Source organism: Citrus sinensis, chromosome 3 (genome assembly GCF_022201045.2).
Source record: "Citrus sinensis cultivar Valencia sweet orange chromosome 3, DVS_A1.0, whole genome shotgun sequence".
In the NCBI taxonomy this organism is placed as follows: Eukaryota; Viridiplantae; Streptophyta; class Magnoliopsida; order Sapindales; family Rutaceae; genus Citrus; species Citrus sinensis.
In genome coordinates, this window is record NC_068558.1 from 41,433,551 (window position 1) to 41,446,362 (window position 12,812).

Below are 12,812 nucleotides of genomic sequence, written 5' to 3' on the forward strand. Positions count from 1 at the left end.
ACTTGAACTACATGTGTTCGTTTTAGGCGTATAATATACCGTTTCGAAGCTTATGACGAGACAAATCAAATCCAAAATCATGTACTCCATAAAATCCATGAATTTATGTACGACAGGCAGTGGGACAAGTGCCTGTCGCACATAAATGCAGTACGTTTATGTGAGACATGCACCTGTCCCACTTGCCTGTCTCACTTGTTCTGAACTTCGTTTTTTGCCCGATTTTTCTGTATTTTCAATGATTTTTCTTCATTTCTCAACTCAAACTAAGTACTTTAACAAATCACATTGTTTTATGAATGAAAAATAACAACATTTGCAACAAAACCCACTTTAATTTCGAACTTAGTTGATAAAATCAATAGATTAAAGGTTTACATTGTATAAGAGCATAAACTAATTTTAAGAAGCTCTCCCATTGATGATTATATATTCAATTATGCCATTGATTTATCGAGAGTGATGAATGTTTGTTAAGTTGTTGAGGAAGATCCATATTTAGTTGTGCTGGAACTAAAAAAGTGGCATGTCTTTGTAAATTTGATGAAAATGATGAGGGTAATCTAGTCAAAAAATAAGGTGTTTGACTAATTATGATAGAAAAAACTTTAGGGAATTAAAGTTAAAAAATACAAAAATTTTATGGCCAATTTTATAAATTTCCCTCTAATTAATGCCCCGTCAAGGCAAATGGAAGTTTTATTCCATATATGACCCCACTCAACGACCCCAATGTTGACCATCAATGTTGTACAATCTCTACAGCCAGTGATAATTAATTTATCCATATGACCGTTGATTAGAGATCTAACGGTGTACATTGAAAGCACAGCCATGCAGGCCAACATCAGCTCTAACAAGAAGAAAAACAAAGAAAAGTCATCGAAAAGTCAACAGGCCCACATATTCAAATTAATAAACAGTAAATGTGCCAATCGAACATTACCAAACGGGGAAAGCACCTACTTCGGGATCATATCTGCTGTGTCCCAAGAAAAATTATACACGTGGCAAACTATTATTGGTACCTAACATGGAAGCAAATTAAACGCCACTTCACCAACTGCATGCACCCTTCGTGTCTCTACGAAACGGCCCTTCCGTCGTCGCCATCTTTATCAAAACGCATATCACAAAATAAATATTTAATTGTTGTTTTTAAATTTATCGTTATCCCAATATCATCAGTTTTTCTCTCGTTAGAAGAAGAAAAAAGGAAGAGGAAAATGGGGACGAGGAGGGGGAAATCGCCTGTGAATGCGGTGCTAATATGGCTGATGAGGCAGCCGACGAAGGTGAAGAGCTGCCTGGCTGTGGTTTTTACCGTGTGCTCTTTGGTGGCCATGAAACTTTTTGTTAAAAATCATGATTATTTCTTCGTTGCATCTGAAGCCATTCATGCTGCTGGGATCATGGTCTTGATTTACAAGCTCACCACCAAGAATACCTGTTCTGGTATTATCATATACATCAATATTTTCCCCTTTAATTCTTTTTTTCTTTTATGTTTACAATTATTTAGAATTTTGATTTTTTTTTCTCGAAATTGATTACTTTTCTTGCTTCAGTTATACTTTTTAGCAAAACACATGTGCCCATGTTTCGCATCTGGGGTTGCCCGAGTTTGAATAATAAATAATAGGGGCTAATGTTTGATGGTTATTGGGTCCCATCGATGCAAACCTTTCTAAATATATATATATATTTTTGAATGCGAACCAACGAACAAAACCGAACTGTGCACACACTGAAAAAGGTACAACTTTATGAAGAAAATATGTAAAAATAAAATAGATGCATTAGTCAACATGAAATTTAGTTTCAGATTGCTGAATTAGGGTTTTAAGAATATTTAATTGTTGTCTCGTATGTAGATGACTGGATTTTGGGGCTAATGAGAGTTTAGATTAGGAACTCAAGTCCATGAACATATTCTTGGTAAAGGCAACATTTTTACATTCAATTTTCATTGAAAATAAATGATTACATAGACCTGTTACTCTGTTAGGCTCCTTTACATAATATGACTGGTAGGATCCTCTGCATTGGCACGAAGCTTTTTGCTTGAAGAGGTTCAAATAGTTCAACACATTAACCAAAAAAAAAAAACAGTTCTTAGTTCTTCCTTGGTAGTATGTATAAGACTAATAGAGCAATTGCACAGATCCATAGTTTTGATTTTTACCGGTCATGGATCATTTGAAGTGAAATCCCATGATCAATTTCTTTCAATCCTAAATCTTTGGACTCATCAGAATAAAATCTTGATAATTTCATTTATGACAAGTAGAATCATAATTTTGATGATGCAGTAATAGGAGATAATACCTTTCCCATGATTAAAGTTTCAATTGGCAATATCACAATGTCAATATGGGCTTTTCAATTATCAGTTTTCTTTGTCTTTTTGATCAGGTCTTTCGCTAAAGACTCAAGAACTCACAGCTATGTTCCTAGCTCTGAGATTGGTCTGCAGCATAGTTATGGAGGCTGATATTCACACCGTGCTAGATTTTGCAACCCTCGCGTCCACTGCTTGGGTTATATATATGATACGGTTCAAGTTGAAGTCAACCTACATCAAGGAGCTAGATAACTTTCCTATATACTACATAGTATGTGCATTGTTTTATTGTCATATCATGATCCATTTATCTAAATTTTGTTTGAAAACTGTTCAAAGAATTTCATTGGGAAAAAAGTGTCAAATAATATGTCTTTTTCACTAAGCTTTGTGTGACTATGTTCCAGATGTGAATCCATAAGTTGGCTGTGTGTGAAACAAACAAAAGCAACTGATGCTAAAGAACCTATCCTTTGTCTATAAATTCAATAAAATTTTTAATAGGAGATACTATGTGTTATCATTTACCATAATTTTTGAGTTGCTGATTTACCTGTTTGAAAGTTGTCTGGGTATCTTCTATTGTGTTGATCTCAATGTGACTTTCTCTTTAATAATGATGCATTTATAATAATGAAAGCTATCTTGGATTCTTAATGTGTGTTATATACTTGAGGAGTTGAGGTATGTTTTAAGTGTAAACGTAATATTATTTTATTACTATCAACATTGATGGTTCAATTTTATGTAGTATGCTCTGCATCCGCCTGCTTGGAAAAGAACAACAATCGTTATTAACTCGAACTCTTTGACAAAGAGTGTATATATGAAATAAGTTTATCGCAGTAATCAAGTTCTCTTCAAACTTGATGACAGGCGGTGCCTAGTGCTATCCTTGCTTTCATAGTCCACCCTTATAATCGACTCATAAACTTGAGCGGGATCCTGTGGGCATTTTGTGTGTACGTAGAATCTGTTTCAGTGCTGCCTCAACTTCGACTGATGCAGAATGCTAAAGTATAATCTCCTGCACTTTTGCTCACCACTAAATTTAGCAACTGTTTGTGTTACACTTAGTAACTTGGTGCTGTTCTTGTTACATGATTTCAGATGATTGAACCATTTACATCCCATTATGTATTTGCCTTGGGTGTTGCTCGATTCTTGTCCTTTGCTCATTGGATTTTGCAGGTTAGTTTCTAAAACAATATATAAACCTTTTTTAATTTTCCTTGTGATAATCTATTTCTAAGAACACAATGCATTGTGATTCATATGCAGCTTATTGAGACAAGAGGGAGGTATCTGTTTTTACTTGGTCACGGATACCTCTGGTTTCCAGCAGCTTTTCTTGCGGAAATGGTTCAGACATTCATCTTGGCTGACTTTTGTTACTATTACATCAAAAGGTATATACCCTTAATTTTTCTTTTTCGGTTTCTATATAATCCTTGCACAGTGTGTATTTTGGTTTTCGTTCATAATTATCCATCCTTGATTTTGCAGTTTAAAGGAAGGCCAACTTCTCATGCGGATGCCTGTTTAAATTTTTGATTTTCCGTTTCTTGAGAAGGTAACTAAAATGCAGTGATGTACCATTAGATCACTTGTTTTCAATTTTAGTTCAAAGTTTGGGGCAGCAGTTAAGGGGCATTTCGTCCTAATTTTGCAGTTTAAATTTTAATCTTGCTAGTGCTTCTGGCTTTATAAACGGTCTGGGTTACGTTAGAAAAGTAGATGACCATCTTTTCATGGCTCATGAGGACTGAATGAACGATTAATTTATATCCACAAAACCTTTGACAGAAGCGTCGCAAACTTATCTCTATTTTTAAATCCTACACTTGCTTTTGCAGCCCTTAATGCTTTATGAATCTCTTGATCCTGTGGAAAATCAATAATTCTAATTCTACATTAAGGGCTGGTGATTTTTTATACTTCGCTCTGGTGATATATATATATATATATTTTTTGAAAATAATTAAATTTAGTCCTACTCATACGATATTAATAAAACACACACACACAAGATCTTTAAATGATCTTATGAATACTCTTATCAAACTCTAGTAAGACACAATAGAGTTTTGATTATACTTTTGTAACTCTTCACTTTTCAGTTTAATATATTTTCATTTTTACATTAAAAAAAATAGAGTTTTAATTAAATTCAAATATCATCTAAGAATAAATTAATTAAATTTTCAATATATTTTTTCATAATAAATATCAATTGATAGAGAATTTATTTCTTCATAGATTTCTAATTAAATTCAATTTTATAAAAATTAATTATATAATAATATGTTAAAATTTAAATATAGTAGGCTTTATAATTGAGTGTAAAGACATTTTAATTTAATTTGTCCTTTAACATAATCTCAACTAGTAATAAAATTATGCTTACAAAAATGGGATTTTATTTTATAAGAATTTTAGAGGGGTATGAAAAACTAAACTCTTTTAATCATTTTTTTAGTAAAACCATTTGAAATAGAAATCAACGGTAGCAAAATTCATTGCCAAAACATTTTGTTACGGCTCGCATCTAAGTAGAGATTTACACAACATTTGTAAAATTCGCAAAATACCTTGTTTTATCTCTTATGACTTTCTCCTAATTATTTTAATTAAGAGCAATCAGCTCAGGCATGATGACACTGTTGAACTAAAATATAAGAAGTCGCTACGAAATAGTTAGTCATGGTCTAGGCATAAGAATTTATACAGCGATAAGCTAAAGAAAAATTATCAGAAACAATAAGATGCCAATTGAAATTTTCCCAACCTTTTTCATTTTTTTGTATATTTTATGTTCGACCGTCTTATTGTTCTAGATTTTGTATTATGACCTACTAAATTTATGGTTTTTCTATTAGAGTTCTCATCCTTTGCCCTATAAATTATACTGATTTTATGCAACAGTTTTATTCAAGTTTATGATTTCTGAATTATAGGCAACGAATGTTGGATAAGGTGAGATTAGACTAATTTGAAAGTGAAAAAAAGTTTAGTCTAATTTAGAGTTATCTTCGGCTATAAAAACTCATAAATTAGCTTAAATTTTTGTCCAACATTTATAAAATTATTAATTTCTATTTTCACATGGGTTTCGATAGGACTGCGTATTGTATAATCTAAATTTACTATTAATACAAAATTTTAATTCAGTCATTTATTTTAACTACTATGAAATATATTGAACTTAAAAAATTATTCAACTATTTATTTACCTAATATTGATACTTAAATATCAAATTTAACAAATAGTAATATGATTAAAAAATGATATATTATTTAAATAGTTATTTTAGATTCATTAAATTAAACTTAACATGGTTATGTATGATATTATACCAAACAAAAAATAATACTATGTTATACAATGTAATCCAATCTAATTATAAGAGCTAATCCAGTCTAATCCATTCTTACAAACGTACCATAGTCTCCATTGAACTAAAATATTGGTTCACCTTCACCATTGGTCATGAAGCAACAACTTTCGTTATATTCTAGATGGTAATTTTTTTTTAAAACAAAAGATGAGAAATTGTATTTGTACCCAACTTAACGTATGTTCAGTATGGTTTATTTAATAATTATATGCAATTATTTTATCTCAAAAGTTCTTTTTAAATTTTTGGTATTTAGTTTTATTTCATTGCTTTATTTGATATAGCTTATCAAATATAATTTATTTAAATAGATCTTTTATTAATAGAGCTTTATAAGTAGAGTTTTTACCTAAAATATTTTAGTTGTTTGGTTGTGAATGAAAGTTTTTATTAAAAATTATAAAATTATTTTAATAGAAATTTTTTTAAAGTTATGTTATGAAAAGAATAAAATAAAATTGTTAGATAAGTAAAATATATTTTAAATATTTTAATATTAAAAAAAGCTTTTCAGCCCAAAATTTGAGTTTTTGCTAGTAAATTCAAAACAACTTATTTAATCTTCAAAAACTTTACTTAAAAAACATTCAAATAATAATAAAAATTTTGATAAGAGTTTATGAGATTAAATAAGCACTTATGACTACTAGATAAGCTGTGTCCAGGGGCGAAGCTACGAAGAAGGCTAACCAGGGCTGTAGCCCAGGTTAGTTTCTTGAAAAAAAAATAATTAATTATAAATTTACTCTTTTAAAAAAATATATAGTAAAATATAAAAATATAACTAATAATTAGAGTCAATATCTATTTTCTCTAAATTGAAAAACTCACTCAAATCCCTAACTAATTGATCCAATTATCCAAAGTCTAAATTTCCCAAAACTCAGTTGTTCAAGTCATCAAGTTGCCATCTCATGATCGACGGTCAGCCTTTGCTGCACCCGCATAATTAATAATTCTCTAATACATTAGTATCGAACACAATATAATTCAGATACGATAATATATGAGTTTTTCTTTTTTTTGAAGAATCGGATAAAATTTCGTTGATAGTGTTTTTTTATTTACATTGTACTTTTATAGTTTTATTATTAATTTTTTACTTGTCTATTGTATTTTAATAATTTCATTTATATATAAATTTTTTTTGGGAAGTAATTGAATTTAAAAAAAATCTAGCCCACCCCAAAAAATAGTGCTAGCTTCGCCACTGGCTATGTCAAAATAAGTACTGAGTAGAGTTTTTGAGATTAAATAAGTTATTTTGCCTAGCAAAAGGATTTGAATTTTAGGGCTTCGAAAGTAAAGATTTGAGAAATTTTTACAAAGGTTAAATTATGTAAAATACCTATTAATTATTTTATTTTTTATTTTTTATAACATAACTTTTAAAATTTTTAATTAAAATACTTTTTTATAATTTTTAATAAAAACTTTTATTAATAATTTAAATTTATTATTTACTTAAATAATCTTTATTTAAAAAGTTATGGGGAAAATGTAAGAGTGATGATACAACCACAAACTCTTGTACAAACTTATATTGTACAAACTGATGTGTTATTAATTCATTAGTTGAATGAAAATATAAAATAATATAAATAAATCATGTGGGCCAAGAGATATTTAATTCAACTAATGAATTAACGCCACATCAGTTTGTACAAAATAAATTTGTACAAGAGTTTGTGGCTATATCATTATTCAAAAGGTAAAGAAAATGTGAAATAAGCCCACCTAAGTTTTATTTTGCATTGAGATGCTATAATTTTTAAACTACAGTTATTGTGGAAAAAAATTATAATTATAATTATAATTATAATTATAAAATAAAATAAAAAATATATAATAAATATAAAATTTAAATAATAATTTAAATAAAATTAAAAAAATATATATATATAATAAAAATTTGATCATATAAATAAAAAATTATATTAATAAAACTTTAACTTCAATTTAACAGACGTTAATGACAAAAATCCAAAAAGATGTTCGATGAGGCTATCCCAGAGAACTTAAACGTGGAGCCCACATGTGCAATCATCATGCAGGGTTAATTTTCTCTATTAGACTCTTCCGGCTTCCCGCACCTCGTGATCCTCTGTTAAACTTATTCAACAAAAACACGTGTCTTCCATGCGTCGTTCCAGTTTCCATTTAGTCGCAAGACTTTCAAAGGCCGCGGTCTAGTCGGGCCCAACCTGATCCTCTAATCGCTTACCTTCCCGTAAATTATCTCCACGTGTCCGTTCCCCTAAAGACCACTCAGCCTCCTTATCCACACCGCTGGTTCCACGTATTACCTTAACCCCAGGATACGGACAACTCGACACGTTCACGTTAATATCTGAAAAGACGCAAAGCAACTTGATTTTGCTGAGCTGTGATACAATCAGTTCCAGCCACGTGTTTGATTCAGACCAACCTGCGCACGGGCACTCGGGCCCACTTCCACCATACTGCCGAACACGTGTCAGCACCTAATGCCGATACGTAGCCTTCTCTGCCTGCAATTTCGTAAAGAGGAAACGATGGTCGAGATTTGAGGGGACAGGGAAGATCTAAAACACGTGTCCGTATACTAGAGACACCCGTACTGTTATTAACGATACCAGAAACAAACAGGTGTATAATTTCTTCGGTCTTCATGCAAAGGCGACACGTGGAAACAGCAGACAGGCATCTTCGATGGACTTTTCGTTTTTTAATTTGAAGGAGCATGTTTGATGATTCATCTGAGTTTAACAAAACACCAAAAGCGCTTTCCCGCTAAATTTGACGGATTAAAAAAAGTCATTAACGTTTGCAAACAGTTGTTTTAAACCAGCAGCTTTACGTTGAAAGCGCTTAAGATATCCCCGCATGGTATCTGTTACGTGTCAACCACCGTTCCTTTCGACTTCTCCCATCTCGCCACGTGGCGTTGTTTCTTCTTTCCTTCCCCTGGTTTGTCTCTCAAATTTTCTCTCCTCATAGAATCGGGGACATTTCAACTTTTAAGACGTTACATAACACTAGGATATCGTGCATCATTATGAAGCTATAGCTGGAAGCTTATGTGTCGTTGAATGGAGAAAAATTCTGAAATGATAGGGGTAAAACGGGAAGAAGAGATCGAGCTTGAGTTAGGGTTGTCGATAGGCGGCGGTTTTCAAAGGTCGGAGAGGCAGAACCCGAGTCACGCGATGACGAAGAACGAACCACCCGGTTCAGATCTGAGAGAAAGTCATCATAATAATAGTGATCGTCTTCAGGTTGAAAGCAAGCGAGAGTTTGAGGCGTTACGGAGACTGGAAGCGAGGAGGAAACGACTAGAAAAACAGCAAAAGAAAAGAACAATATCATGTAACAATATTAATAGCAGTGGCTATGGAGTCGGCCTCGATAACAAGATGTGGTTAAAATCACCAGAGCTTGAAACTAAAGAGCAACAGCGAGAGTGCAAGAAAAGTAGAGTAGAAGACGAAGAAGAAGGAGAAAGGGGGCCCAGAAGCAATATGGAGATGAAAAATGTGAATTTGAATTTAACTGTAGAACAAAATGTTGGTTTCAATTCTACAGTCTGTCCGGTTATGTACCCGTATCCGCCGTTACAGTACGTGCAGTTTGCAAATGGGTTTCAGTATCCTTGTCTGAATGTCGTGCCGTGCTGGCCCGCTGGTGGTGAAGGTGTTGGGAATTATCAGGTGCAGTCGGTGGTGAATCGGAGTTTTAGGCCCTTTCAGTCGGGTCAGGAGTCGGGTCGCAATATGGGTAATGGGTGTGCTTCCGACCAGAATAGTTGGAAAGCAGGGTCCAATGGATCGCCCGGTTCCTCTGCGGTTTCGGATTACAGAAGCTCTTCTCATGAAGGTACATTCTTTTATCTGTGATAACTGTTGCTTCTTCTCCCTTTTATTTTTCATTCATTCTTTGGTTTTAATTTTTTTCCCCCAAATAAATGCTATCTAGATGGACCCTTGACGTTCATATCATTTGTAAATCCCACTAATCGAGAATCACGTGAAAAATGGAAAACATTTTGAATTGTGAAACTGAAAACTGAGAAGGTAGAAAATTTTAGACTTTACACAGTTGTCTGGCTCTCGATTAGCGGGACCTGGTAAATGTAAATATTCAAGATTTGATATTCCTCAAACTGGGTATGCTTGTTTCGTTATTTCAATCACTATATGTATTCTTTGATGATATAAATTATTAATTTGGTGCCAAAAGAATTACTCGACTGCATTTCTCGTGTTCTAAATAAAATGAAGGCATTATTTCTTAATGGGATATCAATTGAGTCCAAGATCTCAGAAAATGAGGAAATTTAACTTTTGGAGATGATTACCACACCAATCTTGATCTCCCAATTTTTTCTTTATTAAATATTTTTATCTGAGATCTCCGTTGTTATAATTTATAAGTTATAAACAATGTAGCATTTAGGCTATGGCCTTGGTTTGTGTGGTGCTGTTTTTCCAGTAGAATTTTAAAATTAATACTTTATTACATCACAGCCGATATAAATGAAAGTGATCTGGAAGGGGCTATGGCTAACATTGTCCCTTCTGTCCCTCAGCCATCACAGATACGGGGATTTTCCTTTCTTACTCGCCGTCCCATAAGAGCTGTAAATGTAAAGGAGAATACGTAAGCATTTGTGTAATATGCAGAAACTGGATATTAAATTTTCCATCTGTGCACTTAGGTTCTGAGGCATTTATATTGCTGCAAGAGTGGCTTTATTTAGGGATGATTATTTGAATGTTGCAACCATATGTTCAAGATGTCATCCACGATTCAATTTCATCCATGACAGCTTATCTCTGTAAGCTGGTCTGAACTTCTTTCCCTCCCACTATCTAGATTGCAACGCTGATAGTGCTGCCTTTGATGAATATTGATTTTAGTTTTTTTACGTTAGTTTTTTTGCCTCCCCTCCTTCCCTCTTAGACTTTTTTGAGTCATAAAGCGGACTTGATCAAACCATGCACGTCAAACCAGCTTAAGATGCTGGTTAACTGTGGAGTGGAGAGTGGAGACTACTTTTTTTCAAAGATGTTAGTTCTTCTTTGAATTACTGCTAAGGATTTATATTCAGCTTTTAGATGAGCTGATTCACCAAGGTTTCTATACCTCTATATTTCAAACTGATCTTTGCTGCAAATTGGAAGAACTCAACCTTCGAAACCAAGACTAGTGATTGTTTGCTAATATTTTCAGGTGGCGGCAGTAGTGATACGAGAAGCCATTCAAGTCACTCTCCACCAGAGCAATTGAAATTGCAAAATTCGAAGGCAGATGATACGAAGGGCCAATCTGAACACAGTACATCCCCACACAGGAAGACTGCTCAAGTTTATGACGAAATGACAAATTGTCCCTCAAACAGTGGCAAGCCAAAGACATCATCTAAGGATGCCCAATGCAGCCCACCTACAAACTGTACCACAAACTTTGTGCAGCAAACGGCTCTATCAAATGCGGTGGACTGCAGCCCGGCTAAACCTAAGGAAGAAGTTGCAACAGAACTTCATGGAGCCTCTTCTCAGAATCCTGTCTCAACTACCGAAAATCTGTCCCCCACTGGATCAAAAGAATCGAAGAAGGACGTGGGCAAGCCTCCCAAACCGCAAATTCAGAGTCAAAATACACCTTCCCTTCCTCATATGCCATGTGTTTCAACAACAGGGAATGGTCCCAATGGGAAAACCATTAATGGGTTTCTGTACAGATATACGAAAACGGAGGTCAGCATTGTCTGTGTCTGCCATGGAACCTCATTCTCACCGGCTGAGTTTGTGCTGCATGCTGGAGGCACAGATGTATCGCAGCCTCTGAAACACATTACTGTCATTCCATCTGCCATTTGATGATGATGCCGCAAAAGTGGTGCTATGAAATTCCCTTCACATGTCAATTTATCCAGTCATCACTTTTCTGCAAGGCTTATGAGATATGGCGACGGTTTAATTTGTACTTTTTTTTAACTTAACTGGAGCTCCTCCTAACAAATGAATGGAAGAGACTCATCTAAAGTTTTTTTCATTTCTTTTTCCTGTTTCTCCATCTAATTGTATCAACGGAGAGGATTTAAAGTGGCATAATTTGTCCTGCTATTCCTTGAAGCTAATTTGTTCATTGTTTACATTGAACTCGACGAGTGGCAACGTGGAAATCTAACCCGTTCTCGTGTAATAAAATAATATAACACTGGAACAAAAGGAAGCTTGCTCTATAAAAATTAATATGTAGATACTTATTTAACACATCAGGACGTCAGGTTCACTTGTTGCCCCATTTTTTCATCACTCTTGCTCTAATGATTGCTTCGATTCCCGAATCTGCTTTCTGACTGTTATCGACTGGCTGCCAATTCTGGATTCGCTGCCATCAGGGAGAAGACTTGAAGGTCGTAAAATTTTAACTTGTAAATTCACGGTTCCGGGGAAAAAGTGTAAATTGAAAAGATTTTTAAGTGCTTGGGCCTCAAGGAGAAACAAGAAGGACCTAGCATAAGCTAACAAGAAGCCCAGAAATGACCTCAGGAAGTCGGACGAGCCCAACACCTCGGGTGAGCCGGTACATCAAAGTAACCAAAGTGTCATCTATGTTACCTACAATTTTTTTTTTTTTTTGTTTTTTGTGCCGATTATGATAGTTGTATTAAAAGGTACAAAAATCAATGTTATACTTAGGAAATAAAAATTGCATTTGAAGTGATTTGGTATTTGACGTATCTTTCAATTACCAATTTTAATAATTAACATTTTCACTATTAGATAATAAAATTTTAACACATGGTGGTTGATGATAGGTCACACATGATAATAGTAATAATACATACCAACCTAATCGGGCCCTTATTTCCACCCCTGCCCCCGCAATGGGCAAAAATAGTAATAATTACTTTTGTAAACCGTAACGATGATAGATAATCTTGTGGGTGCGGCGGTCATGATTGTCATGCCCTATGCCACACATCAAAAGTCTGTAATCACCAAAGTTATAATCATGATTAATGAAATGGACTTAATGAGCAATTACATTATGACAAGTGTTCCAATTAGAACTCAATATTT

At 33.7% G+C, this 12,812-nt stretch overlaps 2 protein-coding genes across 3 annotated transcripts; both read left to right on the forward strand.

The window, feature by feature from the left end:
• The first annotated feature begins 1,141 nt into the window (after positions 1-1,141).
• On the forward strand, positions 1,142-4,152 carry LOC102626803 (uncharacterized). Of its 2 annotated transcripts, XR_008052788.1 has the most exons (7): positions 1,142-1,455; positions 2,416-2,615; positions 3,221-3,361; positions 3,455-3,535; positions 3,626-3,753; positions 3,851-3,958; positions 3,996-4,152. XR_008052788.1 is itself a non-coding variant. In XM_006479161.4 (6 exons), exons 1-6 carry the CDS (start codon positions 1,227-1,229, stop codon positions 3,888-3,890), a joined length of 819 nt encoding a protein of 272 aa, XP_006479224.3. In that variant the 5' UTR covers positions 1,142-1,226; the 3' UTR covers positions 3,891-4,152. The 2 variants fall into 2 exon arrangements, 1 of the variants encoding a protein (XP_006479224.3); XM_006479161.4 differs by having other exon boundaries at positions 3,851-4,152.
• Positions 4,153-8,474: 4,322 nt separating this feature from the next.
• LOC102627272 (uncharacterized) lies at positions 8,475-11,858 on the forward strand. Its single transcript, XM_006479163.4, has 2 exons — positions 8,475-9,597; positions 10,954-11,858. The coding sequence occupies exons 1-2, from the start codon at positions 8,814-8,816 to the stop codon at positions 11,601-11,603; spliced, it is 1,434 nt and encodes a 477-aa protein (XP_006479226.2). The 5' UTR covers positions 8,475-8,813; the 3' UTR covers positions 11,604-11,858.
• Positions 11,859-12,812: the final 954 nt, after the last annotated feature.